General features: G+C 28.9%; 2 protein-coding genes across 2 annotated transcripts in view; one reads left to right on the top strand and one right to left on the bottom strand.

Annotated features, from left to right (window-relative positions):
- Positions 1–415: 415 nt before the first annotated feature.
- LOC126740130 (octopamine receptor beta-3R-like) overlaps positions 416–17,476 on the bottom strand; it is a 232,481-nt gene continuing 215,420 nt past the window's right edge. Inside the window, exon 4 of the mRNA XM_050446047.1 lies at positions 416–4,940. Within this exon, the coding sequence (XP_050302004.1) occupies positions 4,730–4,940 (211 nt within the window). The 3' untranslated portion in view covers positions 416–4,729. The remainder of the gene's footprint in view (positions 4,941–17,476) is intronic.
- Positions 9,927–13,662, top strand: LOC126740129 (uncharacterized). Its single transcript, XM_050446046.1, has 2 exons — positions 9,927–12,187; positions 12,381–13,662. The coding sequence occupies exon 1, from the start codon at positions 9,946–9,948 to the stop codon at positions 11,938–11,940; it is 1,995 nt and encodes a 664-aa protein (XP_050302003.1). The 5' UTR covers positions 9,927–9,945; the 3' UTR covers positions 11,941–12,187; positions 12,381–13,662.

The raw sequence follows: 17,476 nt of genomic DNA, 5'->3' as shown, positions 1-17,476 counted from the left end.
AGTTCGAAAGGCATGAAAAATTTTAAATCCCTAAAAAAGACTAAAAAAATTAAAATCGTTAAATCATTTCAATAATAAAAGTGACTTCAAATGCACTTGTAATTTTATTAATGTTTTTTAGGAATTTGAATTATTTCAATTGTAAGTAACTTTTTATAATTTTCACATTTCAAGCATCTTTTATCATTCCAATAATTATTTGACAATTATTCCAATAATTTTATCTTTTTTTTAGAATTTTCCAGGATTTTACAGTTTTCTAGTTCACAGATATTCGAAACAATTTTCAGATGTTTCGGTTTTTTAATATTTTCCAGAAAGTTGAAATCGAATTTCGTGCTTTTCAGACTTTCGAAATAAATTTTCTTGCATATTTCCACTTATCTAAAATAAAAGTTTCAACTTCTGGTGCAGTCGTGATTCACTTGCATTTCAAATATTTATTTATTTCAGGGATTTGAATTTTCCATTATTCTGCATAATTCTAACTTAAGCATTTAAGTATTTTTTTTTGAATATTTCAAGAAGCTTTTTTTTGCAACGGTTTCTTTTATGTCATTTTTTAAACGTTTTTCTAGAGGCTTCAAGTTCAGACACTCGACATGATTTTTTTCAGATAATTTAAATGATAATTAAAAGACCTCGGGAGACAAATTCTATGTTTTCCAAAACAAATATTGAGCATTTCCAGAGATTTATATTAATTTTCAATATCAAGTCTCTTTTCTATAATTTCTATTTATTTTTTTTCTGATTTTGACTGTGTGACTTACCTAAGGAACCACCACTTTAAAATAATCAATTTTATACATTATTAAGAAATGCTAAAAGGAAGACTTAAGCTAGCTAGAGAAACTTTCTAAAGCACCTACTATATTCCTCCTTTAATACAGCATGGACTGTTTCATATTAAATTAATTAAAAAAAAAATCTGATCTTTAATACATTTATATACTCTGATTTAGATAACTTATACAAAACTATAGGATAAACTTGGCTAGGTTTATCTAGGCATAAATAAATTTTTAGATAGCACTTAGCCAAGGTTCAGCCATATAATAAGAACATAGTAATGTTTTATCACAGAAAAAAGGTAAGCAAATAAAGACAGAATAATATACTGTTCTGTCCATATTTTTTTTTTAAATACTATAATTTACTCGAAAACGTAAGTGAGTCTTTCGCATATTGCTTTTGGTATACATATTTTCTATTATTAGGTATTTACGATACGACATCGGTTACATCAGGTTTATTTACAATAAAATTTTGCAAAAAAGGTATTAACTACAGATAAAAGTCTAAACTAAATTTGGGTTTATATCATATATCCTACCGACTGCACCAACCAATAACTAATGCTTTATAGTCACTAGAATCACTACACAAAAAGTGCAATAATTCCACAACAATAGTGTCAATTAGTTTTAATCATAAATAAAATTTTAGAGTATGCTTTTCTGAATATTATGCTTTTTGTTTCATAAGAATACTTTCACAGGTTTTTGAAATTTTGGACTTTAAAGTCAGTGGTAACCTTGAAAATTAGAGACATGTGCCCAAAAAGATCGATAATTCTGAAATTATTGATTGGACTGATTCGAATCAATTAAATTTTTATATGATTCAAACCACTTATTATCTTTGTAAAGTTAATCAAGAAACCATAACGATTTTATTCTGTAATCATTCTGAAATCAATAAAAATTAAAAAAAAAACAAACAATCAAAACGTTATTGGCCTGTAATTGATTAAAAGTTAATAATATGTGCAATAATGATTGCATTGACATAAATTGATTAAATAATCATTAAAATATTTCTAGTAAACCACTGATCTGATATATTGATTAAATTATTATCATATTAGAAAGAAGTCGTCCATATTCTCAAAGAGATTTTGATATAACTAAATCAAAAGACAGTAACACCAAATCTCGGTCTAAAAAAATTCTTTTATTAATCAAAGTGGTGACACGTGTTTCGCTCCTAAGAGCATCATCAGACTTAAAAAATAATTCCAACAAAACCAACTAAAATTACAAAAAGACTTTTTCGCTTTACTTTATGGTTTTGTTGGAATTATTTTTTATGTGTCTGATGATGCTCTTCGAAGCGAAACACGTGTCACCACTTTGACTAATAAAATATTTTTTTTTTGATAATCTGAAATAATTATTATTACACGATTGACACACAGAATCAATAAATTTGTCATTACTCTTATACGACCCTATGGGCTTGGAATTGATGCATCAAACAGCAGAGTCGTAACTTTAAAGGACCGGTATCAATAAAATTATTGATTATTGTAGTGGACCATCATCATTGAATATATTTTATGAAATAGGTATTTGTTATTGACTAAGATAAACCCTGAACAGTGTAAAATTCATTAAGTCTAATTTATCAGAGTATAAATCGGCAAAACTATTAGGCCTCATGCAAGTTAATGCCATATTAGTTTGGAATTGATTATAAGGATTCTAGTCTATGGCTATCGGTTTGGAATTAATCACCTACTGATTATTGATGCATAATAATTATTTAAAAAAAAATCATCAAAAGTTCTAGGCCCAGAATTTGATATAAAGCATACGACATGATGGATTTGGTTACATAATCAATGTAGTGATTTTAACGAATTATAGAAACGGACTGTTGTTCTAAAAATTGATTTGATAGATTTTTGATTACTAACAAGTCAATTTTGGCATATAAGTTATAATTGTCACAGTGATTCTTCAATTGAATGTAATAGGAAAAGTTCTATTTGTCTAAAATTGATTAACATAATTAATTGTTATTATTCAAATAAGAGTGCATTATTCACTTGGAATTGATTAAGTAAACGTCAATAAAATAAATTATTGTTGATTGACACATCAACCTGAATCTATCAAAGTGGCTTGAAGAGCATTCGTTCGAAATCAGCGAAATATTTATTATAACTCTCATGGAGCTTTAAGGGTCTAAAATTGATTAAATCAATATTATTTGGGTAATTTTAAGAGATAATGTCTTAGTATATAAAATAAAAAATAACTAGAGCAGATTAATTAAGCATCATATTGATCCCAAATGTTCACCTTGAAGATCAAAGTTGCCCATTAGATACATCTGCCCCAAAAAGCTCGATAATTCTAGAATTATTGATTAGACTGCTCTGAACCTTTAATAGCATTTGTTAAGGATGCTTCTCTGAATTCAATGCTGTTTGTCTTATGAAAATACTCCTATTAGTTTTCGAGATTTTTGACCTCGAAGTGAATGGTCACCTTGAAGATCAAACCTGCTTATTGGACACATTTGTCTAAAAAGCTCGATAATTCTAAAATTATTGATTGAACTGCTTTAAACCTTTTACGATATTTATTAAGCATGCTTTTCTGAACTCTATGCTGTTTATTTAATGAAAATACTCCCATTAGTTTTTGAGATTTTGGACCTCGAAGTGAGTGGTCACCTTGAAAATCAAATCTGCTCATCAGACACATTTGCCCAAAAAGCTCAATAAATCTAGAAGCATTGATTGAGCTGCTTTAAACTCTTAACAAAATTTTTTAAGCATACTTCTCTGAACCCTATGCTGTTTGTTTTATGAAAATACTCTTATTAGTTTTCGAGATTTTGGACCTCGAAGTGAGTGGTCACCTTGAAGTTCAAACCTGCTTAACGGACACTTCTGTCCAAAAAGCTCGGTAATTCTAAAACCATTGATTAAACTGCTTTGAACCCTTTATAATATTTATTAAGTAGGTTTTTCTAAACTCTATACAATTTGCTTTATGAAAATAGTCCCATTAGTTTTCCAGATTTTGGACCTCGAAGTAAGTGGTCACCTTGAAGGTCAAACCTGCTTATTGGACACATTTGTCTAAAAAGCTTGATAATTCTAAAATTATTGAATGAACTATTTTGAACCTTCTACAATATTTATTAGGCATGCTTTTCTGAACTCTATGCTGTCTATTTTATGAAAATACTCCCATTACTTTTCGAGATTTTTGACCTCGAAGTGAGTGGTCACCTTGAAGATTAAACCTGCTTGTTGGGCACATCCGCCCAAAAAGCTCGATAATTCTAAAACCATTGATTAAACTGCTTTGAAGGTTGTACAAAATTTATTAAGCAGGCTTTTCTGAACTCTACGCTATTTGTTTTATGACAATACTCCTATTAGTTTTCAAGATTTTGGACGTCGAAGTGAGCGGTCATCTTCAAAAATTAAACCTCCTGATCGGACACATCAGCACAAAAGGCTTTATAAATCCAAAACAATTACTTGGACTAGATTGAAAGTTTCACAGCACCTTAAGCATGCTTTTGTCAATGCTTAGTCGCTTTTATCATGAACATACCTTAACTGGTTCTTCAGATTCTAGTTGGACTAATGAGTATTTATGCTGATAAGACTATTAAACTTGAGAATGTTATAAAGGGGCTTGGTGCAGTCGGTAGGATCCCTAAATTCGCATATTATTATTCACAGAACGCCAAGTTCTTTTGCAATAAGATTCAAAACATTGCCTAACCATTCCTAAGTCCCTTTCTCCGTAGTTAAAACATAGAACAACTGATAACCATTAAACGTTCTACTGTTTTTACTTAATATAGGCCCTACGATCTACATACATATACGCCTTAAATATCTATAGAGCGAAAACTAAATATATCACAGCCGTTCATCTGTAACAACAACATTCTCGTGCGCGGACTCCCTCGGTGGCTACAGGAATCTCGGGGGAGTCTTCCAACGGCCGAAACAGCAGGGCAGGGCGCACAGGAGGGTGTCCTTGAAGGCCTCCCGGAAATCCCGGTTGAAGTACGCGTAGATCAGCGGGTTCAGGGCCGAGTTGAAGTAGCCGACCCAGAAGAGCATCCCGATCAGCCAGTCGGGGGTGGGACAGTGGTCGCCGCACAGGGTGGTTATTACGTACCTGGAATATCGTTACGATATTACCCAAGCAACACATCATATATCATTAAATATTAACATTATTATTATAAACATTATTATCTTTAAATTTATAGGTAGTTATTTAACGATTTTTTTAGTAAATTTTTGGTTTTGGTTTATTTATCAACCGGATATGGTCAAGGTATTTATTAAACTGTTGAATATTCGTATATTTCATACGGTTCGGTTCTCTTTACAAAAGAGAGAAAATTTCGACGTTGAAAAAAGTTGACATGGAATTAACAGATTTAGTTTTTAAACTTGATTACTACACCTCAAATATTTCATGAAATTCTTCCGAAAAATCATTGTTTTTCTTCCATATTATCCAATCTTATAACGCTGTTTTTATATTATATATTTATATATAAAATTATATCATATTTAAATCAATATTGTTATTAAAATTAATATTAAATATATATTTTCTGCAAACACATTGTTTTTCATCAACACAACCCTTACTCCCCCACCCACTCTAAACATTTGATCAGTAGAAAATTCCTTTGAAAAATCACTGTTTTTCGTCCATAATATCCAATCTGTTTTTGTATTAAATATTTATTATTTTACATATAAATAATTATAATAAATTAACAAACTGTATTATTAAATTGGATATTAAAGACGAAACCGCCAGTTATTCATGCGCATTATTTTAAAAAACAATGATTTTTGAAAACAATTTTTTACTGGTAAATTGTGTGGGGTGGGTGGGGGGGGGGTACGGATAAGGTTAATGAAAAACGGTTTTTCTTGTAGAAAATAATCGCTCACGAGAAAAATGTTTTTTAAGAGAATTATAGGTTAATAACCTTCATATAATCTATTCTAATAACGCTTTTTATTATATTTAACGCTATTTTTATACTAAATATTTATATATAAAATTATATCAAATTCGTATAAATAGTGTTATTAACTTAAATATTGAATAAACTATATTTTCTGCAAAAACATTGTTTTTCATATTGCGGAGGGTTGTTCGGTGGGGTCAGAAATAAAACAGAAACTTGTTTACTTAAATGTCGACGTTTCGACTTATATCAGTCATCCTCAGGACACTAGTTGGTTTTACATTGTAAAAGCAAATTAACCAAACATTGTAAAAAAAATAACCAAAACTTGGAACATCGGTAGACTGGAACGTAACAACATGGGAGTTTTGGAAAATATAAAACGTAATCATGGAATCCAAACCTATGAATACTTGAAGAAATGGGCGAACATCAGCAGACAAATTGCGAATTACAGAAATCACGAAAGTGTTTTCTTTTACAATGTAAAACCAACCAGTGTCCTGAGGATGACTTAATATAAGTCGAAACGTCGACATTTAAGTTTTTGTTTTATTTCTGACCCCACCCAACAACCCTTTGCAATATTGAAGATACTGGGTCACAAACACGAAACTGAAAATTGTTTAAGGGTAGGGTTAATGAAAAACGTTTTTTTTTTGCAGAAAATAATTCAAAAAAATTTTTATAGTTTCTGTATCTATACTTTTCTCACATAACCTTAAGGTTTTCGAGTAAAACATGAAAAAACCCTAATTTATTTCTCGAAAGCTTTTATTATATTACTTGTAAAATTACTGCTGTTGTGCCATATTTTATCGCAAATAAGTGAATATTCAGTTTTTTCAAAATAAGTCAGAATAATAATAATAATTTGTTTAGTTAGCTATTTTGCTACATACAGGGTAATAAGCCACGATTCGAAAAACTACAAATTCATAATTAACAATATAAAACCAAAAATGTGTAAAAAGAAAATTAATATAAAATTAAAAACTATATTAAATATTGTTATGCTGTTAATATGAGAATCAAAATTCAAATGTGGATTTAAAACAACACCCAAACATTTAATTTCTTTCTGGTAGGATGTTGTTTCATTATTTATCTTTACTTTTATTAGATCCAAATTTACTTGGTTTAACCAAGTTTTGCTCCCAAACAGACAAAATTTTGTTTTAGCTGCATTAATACTCAAGTTATTATTACACAGCCATCGTATCATATCATCGTAATTTCTCAACCAAATCAAATAAGTCATTACGTTAAAAAAAAATCATTTTTTTTTGGTTCTAGACAACTTTCCATTATCTAGGTTCAAAAATACAGTTTTTAATTAAAACTATTGAACGTATATGGTCAAGGTATATTTATTAAACTGTAGAATATACGTATATCATATACGATTCTGTTTACAAAAGGGAAAAAATTTCGGCATTTAATTGACAAAGGATTTACATATCTAGTTTTTAAACTCGATTACTATACCTCAAATATTTGATAAAACTCTTCTGAAAAATCACTGCACTTGGTCTATATTATTCAATCTATAACACGGTTTTTATATTAAATATTTATATATATTTTCTGCAAAAACATTGTTTTTCATTGACACAACCCTTACCCCCCCACCCACCCCAAATATTTGCCCAGTAAGAAATAAATTAATAGCACTGTTTTTGTATTAAATATTTATTATTATACATATAAATAATTATATCAAATTTAAATAAACAAACTGTGTTATTACATTGGATATTAACGACGAAATTGGCTGTTATTCATGCGTATTATTTTGGAAAACAATGATTTTTAAAAACAATTTCTTACTGGTGAGTTAACTGGGGTGGGTGGCGGGGTAAGGATAAGGTTAATTAAAATCGTTTTATTTTTTGCAAAAAATAATTGCCTGAGAGAAAAATGCTTTTTTTATGGTTGAAAAAAAAATTGTCGAAACAAAAGTTGCTTGGAATGTCAATGCATGACATCAGAAGCAATAGAAAAATATTTTTAAAGTCGAATAGTTTTCCAGAGAATGGGAAAAATCCTCTATTGGAAATACGAAAAATTTTCTTATATCATTTTACTCCTAATCGAAAATAGAGCAATTCATAATGAATAAGATTAAGAAGTAATAATAGATAACATTTTGAGGTCTTTTTATTCTTTAGGCACATTTTTCTCCTAGCGTGCAATAATGCTCATTTAATCAATTGGCTATTTCTCTTGTTGAAAACATTGATAATTTTTATTTTGTCGTATTTATTTAAACTCTTAAAATATTACTTTTTTGAGTCATTAACGAATTTTGCAAGGCCTGTTTTACATCTATTGTTTTACTTAAAAAATCAATGATATGGAAATATTTTTAAATTCTAATACAGTCCCTTTAGCCAAATTGTGTCATTTTATACATTTCTCTATTTTTTTTAATATTATCTCTAAGTGCCACCTAGGTGCTCACAAAAGCACAAAAAATTCCAATCTATTGACCGAGCATCTTTTTCTAATAGTTTATAATAATTATGCCCCTTATTATCAATATTATTCCTGAGTTATAACCTCTAAAATGGTTACAGGATTCGTGTCAATTCCTTTATCAATAACAAATATAAGAATTTGCACCAAAGAGTGCCTAAACATAGTTCATATCTTGTTTCTCAAAATATTGACATCACCACAAACAACATAATATATATGAACATACAACCTAGGCAATTTGGATAAATAGCATGACAAATCAATATTAAATACATATACATCTGTTGATGGTGCAATCTATATACAGCGGTTATTTTGAAAGATGTATTTTTAAGTCCAGTAAGGTCAATATTTTAGATATTTTTTAAAATTTTTAGATATTTTCTATCGACTGCATATATATTGTATTAATCATTATACACTATCGGGCAAAAGTAGAGCAACGTGTCCAGAAATATTTGCAAATAAAATTATAAATGCAATCAAAACAATTGATCTTCGCAAAAAAAATTTTCGCAATCAAAACAAATGATTTTATTTTAACGTTTAAGTTTAAATGCTTCATAGTGACGCGTCAAAAGTAAAGCAACATTCAAATAATTTGTTCAAAAGAAGGGCTTTAGCAAAAGTAAAGGGATAAAATAATTGTGTAAGGTGATTTTTATGTTTTTTAGAACATTTCTGTGTAAGATTAATCATGTCGAGAGGAATTCCAATTTCAAAAGACTTGAAGCAAAGAGTTGTGAATGGATTCATGGAAGGTAACAAACAAGCCGATATTTTAAGACAATTTGAGTTACCCCGGTACACTGTGTCCAAAATAATATCATCGTATAATAAAAGGGGACATTTAGAGAAGTTGCCAAAATGGGGAAGGCCAAGGAAAACATCAGTAAGGACTGACAGACGCATCAAGGATTTCCCAAAATGATCCTTGGAAGTCCGCACCTCGAATTATTGCCGAAATTCCAGAAATTACGGTTGGTATACGAACAGTACAAAGAAGCTTCAATAAATTCTAGTTGCGATCCTATAGGTTTGAAATCTTGAGTTGTGGGATGGGATCGAAGGAATAAAAACAAACGTCACTTTATGTACTGGCCAACGTTTCGCAATAATTTTATTGCTTCATCAGGGCCCTAAGGTAACAAAAAAGACACAATAAAAAAGGGTTATTATATATAAACAAAATTTAACTTTTTGGGGTTATGTTGATACCACCAAAAAAAAAGAAAAAAACAGAAAAACAAAAAAAAAACAACAAAATCTTAGATTTGAATTAAAAAAAAAATAATAAAAAAATAAAAAAATAAAAAAAAATTGGCGAGTTATGCAAACCGAAAAAAATTTTTACTTAGATGTCGTAGTAATAATGTTCTACTTAATCATATTCTACAAACCTCAAAATGTTTAGAAAATTTAATGTTAGATAACAGCCCTTTTACTAACAAATTTCATAAAGTTCTACTTAAATTTCAAAAATCCATTATTAACTTAGAAATCGAGCATAGTCACTGGAAATGCAATAAAATTAAACAATCAATTAATACTTTAAAAAATACAGTGCATGGTATTATTTCTAATGAAATGTTCCAAACTTTCTGCAATTTTCAAGATCGTTTTTTTAATATCACTTGCAATAAATTAAAAAATAATCAAATAAAAAAGTTCAAATCTTTACTTAACAAACAACGTAATGATAGTTGCATGTCCAGTTACAATGTTAATGATAAATGGATTATCAATTTAACAAATATAGACATTCCGAATGATGTAAAATACCTATTAAGTTTAGGAGATAAATTTAATCTTCCTTACCCCACTAACAAAGTGCCAATCGAACAGTTGATCATAGACATTGAATACATTTTTGAAAAATTTGATGAACCAACTAGGATTGACTTGCGTAATAGATGTATAAATATTATTACAAACCATATTAAGTCAAACAAATTTTGCAAAAATACTAACAATAATTTCAAGAAAAGTACAAGTAAAACTATACAATTTATACGTAACCATAAAGAGCTTGTAATCACGAAAGCAGATAAGGGTAATTGCACCGTAATCCAAAACAAGTATGACTTTGACCAAAGGATAGTTAATGCTCTCAATGATACTGAAACTTATAAAAAATTAAATAAAAATCCTACCATGAACATTCAAAGTAAAACTAACAAAATTATATCACAACTTTTTGATAAGAAAATGATATCGATTGAACAACAAAAATGGTTAAAAATTAATAATGGTGTCGCTCCCAAAATCTATTTTTTACCAAAAATTCATAAATTGGGGACACCACTACGACCCATAGTCTCTTTTACTGGTTCCCCTCTTTACAATTTAACAAAACTTTTGTCCAACATTTTACAACATTTTTTTATAAAAGATGAACGATATATGAAAAATTCTTTTGATTTCGCTAATTACATTAAAGAGCAAACAGTCCCTGAAGGTTATATTCTTGTGTCGTTGGATGTTGTTTCTTTATTTACTAATATACCGGTGGACCTAGTAACTGATATAATCACCCAAAAGTGGCATCTTATCCGGCCTAATACATCGCTAGACCTTGAAACAGTTGTTTTTCTTTTTAATTTTTGTATTGAGAATAATTATTTCCAACATGGTGAAAATTTCTATACCCAAATTTTTGGCCTAGGAATGGGAAACTGCATGTCCCCAATATGCTCAGACATTGTAATGGCACAACTACAAGATCAGTGTATTTCTGAACTATCTTTTAATGTACCTTTTTTCTGTAGGTACGTTGATGACATAATCACGGCAATTCCAAATAAAAAAGAAAACGAAATTCTATCAGTCTTCAATAGTTTCCATCCACGTTTACAATTCACTATCGAACAAGAAATTAACTGTAGTCTTCCATTTTTGGATGTTAAAGTCATAAGATCCACAGATGGTACCATAAAAACAGATTGGTATCAAAAACCAACTTTTTCAGAACGCATTTTAAATTATTTTTCAGAACATCCTATGACACAAAAAATAAATGTAATAAAAAACCTAAAACATCGGTGCTTGAGACTTTCTAGTCCAGAATATCATAAAAAAAACCTTCATTATGTTCAGACAATTTTAAAGAAAAACAACTACCCCCTATCAATTATTAAAAAAATAATTACCGACACCGAGAACATTACTCAAAATATTACACGAAACAATGAAAATAATCAATTGGCTTATTTCAAGATTCCTTACATTAACACACTTTCTCATAAAATTAAAAAGACCATACAATCAAAATCTGATGTTATTAAAATCTCAGAAAGAAGTGAAAACTCGGTAAGAAAACATTTCTTTACGAAGCTTAAAACTAAAGACGCCTTTGATTTACATTCTAACATTATTTATAAAATACCTTGCTCTGGGTGTGATGTGTGTTACATTGGTCAGACGGGTAGATATTTGAGGCAGCGCCTATACGAACATGAGTATGATTGTAGGAATTTAGCCCTTAAAAAAAACCCTACTGCTTTAGCTGAGCACAAAATGAATACAGGACACAATTTTAATTTTGGCAAGGCTACAATTATAGGCCAACAGCAGCCTTTTAAAAAGAGACTTCTAGCCGAAATGATAAACATAAAAAAACATAATAATGCGGTAAATAAAAGAACGGATATAGACAATCTAAGTTCTTCTTATTTTAATCTAATAGATCAAATCAAAATGTAAACTTTTGGGACTGTTTTGGTTCTTATCACTAAAAAGAATGCGTCTATTGTGTTCTCGCATACCCGGTTTTTCTGGCTAGATGCTAAATTATTATTGTACACCGTAGAATCAATTTTAAAGCAACTGTCTGTGATACAACCCATCAATTTAAACCGTTTTTGTTAAAAAAATAATATTTTATATATTCTATGTTACCTGTGTGTCCTGTAAACATGATTTTTTATGACAAGCAAAATCACACTGTTATGTAAGCAATTTTATCATTTTTTGTTTTTTGTTGTGTAATTTTTTTTTTTTTTAATTTAAATCTAAGATTTTGTTGTTTTTTTTTTGTTTTTCTGTTTTTTTCTTTTTTTTGGTGGTATCAACATAACCCCAAAAAGTTAAATTTTGTTTATATATAATAACCCTTTTTTATTGTGTCTTTTTTGTTACCTTAGGGCCCTGATGAAGCAATAAAATTATTGCGAAACGTTGGCCAGTACATAAAGTGACGTTTGTTTTTATTCCTTCGATCCCATCCCACAACTAAACTCAAGAGTACAAAGAAGGTTAGTAGACGCAAAGTTATTTAGTAGACGTCCAGCTAAAAAGCTGTTAGTTTCAATAAGAAATAGAGCAGCAAGGTTGGCATTTGCACGCCGGCATTTAAACTGGACCGTCAATGACTGGAAAAAAGTTCTATTCAGTGATGAAACGCGCTACAAAATATTCAATTCTGATGGAATGAGGCGTGTGAGGCGACCAATCAATACAAGGTTTAATCCTAAATACGTAACACCTACAATTAAGCATGGTAAAGGTAGTGTATTTTTAAGGGGTTGTTTTTCATGGAATGGGGTAGGCCCTATGCACTTTATTAATGATACGATGGACCGATTTGTTTATAGGGATATCATGCAGAATGTTATGCTTCCTTATGCAGAATGGGAAATGCCATTGCGTTTTATTTTTCAACAGGACAACGATCCAAAACATTCTTCACAAGTTGTTCAACAGTGGTTTCGGGAAAATAATGTTCGTGTTTTACAGTAATCAGCACAATCCCCAGATCTTAACCCCATTGAGAATCTCTGGGAAGAAGTTGAACGTCGTATTCGTACCCAAATGTTTCCAATTAAACAATCCTTAATAAATAAAATTAGTGAAGTTTGGACAAGTCTTCCCGAAAATGTCATTCAGAAGTTGATTGCTTCAATGCCACGCCGTTGTCAGCAAGTAATTAATAATAATGGATATTCTGTCAATTACTAATGTATTACTTTCAATTTTTTTTGTTGTTAAATGTGTTAAATATTAAATATTAAAAATACTGTTAAATACAATTCGTTGCTCTACTTTTGTCGCCCCCATTCTTATCAATTTTTATAATCATTAATATTTACCGTTCTTAAAATGATTAAAAGTACACCAAAATATACTGAAATATTACTTTCAGTGTAAGGATAGTGTGACATTAAGCTTAGCGAAAAATCACAACCCAATAATTTTTTTTATTCAAACATGAATAAAATTGAACTTTGTTGCTCTACTTTTGTCCGATAGTGTATATGCAATACTATTATTCTTGATAAACACATTATACTACACATTTTTGGTAGAGGTGAAGTGTTTGGAAGGCTCGTTTGGATACTTAGTTTATTATTTTAGTAATAATGATAACTTGCAAATATTTGTTAAATTATTTTTAATCCATAGAAATCTATAACTTACTCTGTATATTCTCCTTATAGTTGTTTTACTACTTTGAGTTTTTAAATTTTTATAATTGCAGCAATCTTTGCACATATGCGTGTTTAGTAGAATTATTAGATCTTTGACATAATTATTACATTGTGAATAGAATGTAACGCCACACATACATATATTTAGGAATATTATCCAACTAAATATATACAAATTATTACTGTCAGTAACTGTAACTTACATGATAAATAAACTTGTTTTTAATATCGATTTAAATTTGGAAAAACTGGACTTTTAACCCCTAAATCTATTGATTGGTTTATTTATTATTCGTTTTTTGAAAAAAATACTGACCATCGAGACATTTTGGATTTCCTGGTTAAGAAAATGTGCCTTCAAAAAGTCAAAAATTTCAACCTTAAAAATGTATATGAGGGCTTAAAAAAATGCAAATAAAATTTTTTTCTTGCAAAATTATTTAGTAAAAAACTCAATATATACAAAAATAACCACTTTCTTTCATCTTCGTCCTCGACAAGTTTTAATTTTTATAATTCTAGGTTCCGCTCGGTTAAATTTTAAATTACAGCTAAAGCATCCGAAATTAGCTCGTAAAGTGGATGGGTAAACTTTTATGTAATAAACGAAATAAACTGGGAATCAAGTTAATTACTCTAACTAAGTAAATGCTTTAGAGAAATTTAACCGCTATTTAGAGAACTGTAACTTATGTATTAAATTGGAACCTCAACGGAAAATAAGCACTACTAATGTAAATTATGAGTTTTGTGTATATAATTGCGATTTAACGGGTAACCTATCGCCTAGATAACCTAAATAGCTTCTCTATTTTTATTGAATAGTGCATATATGAGCCTAATTATACCTGCTGCTGATTTTAATACACAATTAGCTACTAAGCGTTACTCTGAATTTATCTGTAAGGGTCCTTAACTTGGCTACTCAACTAATGACTCCTTTCTTTAATAATACTGTAAAAATTTAAGCAATAATAGTGCGAAATTAAATATTTATTATGACATTCTTTTTAATTGTCATTGGTTCACTTAATGCTCTAAAAGTCTTTGTTTTTAGCCCTCAAGGATCGCTACGTTGTTATTGTTTGTATTATAGAGAGATCTAGAAGCCAACGAGGGTACAAAAACTTGACCTTTCATATTATTTTTATTTTTTCCTCAATATGATTTTTTATTTAATATTGTGAGATGTGAATTTATTATTATATAAATTTTTATTAATTATTTTTGGCAATTATAAAATTTTAAAGTACATTATATAAATTTAATAATTTTTAAAAGTCTTTGTTTTTAGTCCTCTTTATTGGCATTGTAGACAAGGCATAATAGAAGACCAACGAGGGTGCAAAACGTTGACTTATTATAATATTTTTTGTTAAATACTTAATATCATAATTTAACATTATGAGATTTAAACAATTTTAAATGCAAAAAATACATTATTTGTAAAATGTAGTTAAGTTGATATTTGACTCATACTTTCATCGTACATTTAATTTTTTTGCCGTCGTTGGTCCTAATATTCTTGTAAGGGAAAATCTTCTTTTCATATGATATATTTCCATAATAAAGAGACCAATGAGGGTCTAAAGAATTGACTTCTTAAATAATTTACTGATTCCAAAAATGTTCAAGTTGAATAAAATTTCTTTTAATAGACTGACCAAATTTAATGAAATTTATTTTAATGTTTTAAAAGTTTTTATTTTTTTTTTTGGCTCTCATTATTTTACGTTCTATTTTCACATTTTTAATTATTATTTTTATTCATTATTAAAGTGTATTTTTCAAATTTAGTTGAAATTTTATTATATTTATTTTTCAATGAATTCTTTTTGGGTCTTTGTTTTTAGCCCTCAAGGATCACTATGTTCTTATCGTTTGTATTATAGGCAACCCGTCATACATCTGTTTAACTAATGAAGAGATCTTGGAAGCCAACGAGTGTGTAAAATCTGGACTTTTTTTTATCTTTTAGCATTTTTTTTAATATTAAATTACGAAGTCAATTTTTCAAATTTAGTTGCAATTTTATTATATTTATTTTTCAATTTATTCTTTTTGGGTCTTTGTTTTTAGCCCTCAAGGATCACTATGTTCTTATTGTTTGTATTATAAGCAACCCGTCATACATCTGTTTAACTAATGAAGAGATCTTGGAAGCCAACGAGTGTGTAAAATCTGGACTTTTTTTTTATCTTTTAGCATTTTTTTTAATATTAAATTACGAAGTCAATTTTTCAAATTTAGTTGAAATTTTATTATATTTATTTTTCAATGAATTCTTTTTGGGTCTTTGTTTTTAGCCCTCAAGGATTACTATGTTCTTATTGTTTGTATTATAGGCAACCCGTCATACATCTGTTTAACTAATGAAGAGATCTTGGAAGCCAACGAGTGTGTAAAATCTGGACTTTTTTTTTTATCTTTTAGCATTTTTTTTAATATTAAATTACGAAGTCAATTTTTCAAATTTAGTTGCAATTTTATTATATTTATTTTTCAATTTATTCTTTTTGGGTCTTTGTTTTTAGCCCTCAAGGATCACTATGCACTTCTTGTTTCTATTATAGGCAACCCGCAATGATTTTATATAATACAGTGCAGAGGGTACAAATACGGGACTTTTCCCGCTATAATTTATAATTTTTTCTTCAATATTGTTAGATCCGCAATTTATTATTACATTTTTACTAACTATTTATAGTGTATATTGTTTAAATATAGAAATAATTAAAGGTCTTTGGTTTCATACCTCAAGGGTCACGATTTGCATTAAGACAACTTAGAAGACCAACGAGGGTGTAAAAAGTTGACTTATTACACGTTTTTATTTTTAAATGAATTATTTATTTTCAATATTATGAAATATATATTCTTATTAAATTTTATTGGGTTTAAAAATAATTTGTATTTTTATTTATTATTTTTTATTACGATTTAATTTTTTTGCCGTCATTGGTCCTTCGTAACACGTCATGCGAGTAAGACAGTATAGGCAACTATTTTTACACCTTCATATATTTTCACAATAAAGCGACCAACGAGGGTGTAAAAATTGGACTTTTATATTAATTTAATGTTTCAGGCTTAATAACACTTCCCTTAATGGACCGACTTAAATTACTTTAAATATTTGAAAAGACTTCTATTTGTTTCATTGTGCAATTTATAGACTTTCATATTTTCGAATATTATTTTCACTAATTATTCAATTATGAAAGGTAGGTATTTTTCAAATTTAATTGCAATTTTATTAATTATTTTCAACCCGCAAGGATCCCTATTCAACCCGCAATACATCTGTATAACGTAATGTCTTAGAGATCAAGAGATCAACGAGGGTGCAAAAACTAAAGACTTTTTATATTCTTCTCCCTTCTTTTTTTTTGACTATAATGTTATGAAGTGTGAAATTTATTTGGAGGTTAATTTATTATTTTTTTAGTCCTCAAAGTTCACTAAGTTATATTACTTTATACTCCATATATACCACTCCATAAATGGCCACCTTGTATAACGAGACAATGGGTCTCTATTAACTCCTCTACCTCTCATTTTACTAACACTACCACTGGACAAAGATTAATTCTATTTGCAGATGACACTATTTTGATGCAATATATCATAATTAACTATATCATGTGGACTCAAAGCCTCTTAGACAAACGCGATCTAAGAATGATTGATTAATAATTTTGTTGTTTGTTAATGCTACAAGAGCACTCATTGATACAAATTTACAACTACATAAAAATAGTATAGTGTTGCGCAAATGAAAGTACGTTCCGCAACAAAAATTCTCAAAGATA

Source organism: Anthonomus grandis, chromosome 9 (assembly GCF_022605725.1).
Source record: "Anthonomus grandis grandis chromosome 9, icAntGran1.3, whole genome shotgun sequence".
NCBI classification, from domain to species: Eukaryota; Metazoa; Arthropoda; class Insecta; order Coleoptera; family Curculionidae; genus Anthonomus; species Anthonomus grandis.
Note: the sequence above shows the minus strand (reverse complement) of the source record. Positions and strands in the feature narration are given on the sequence as shown.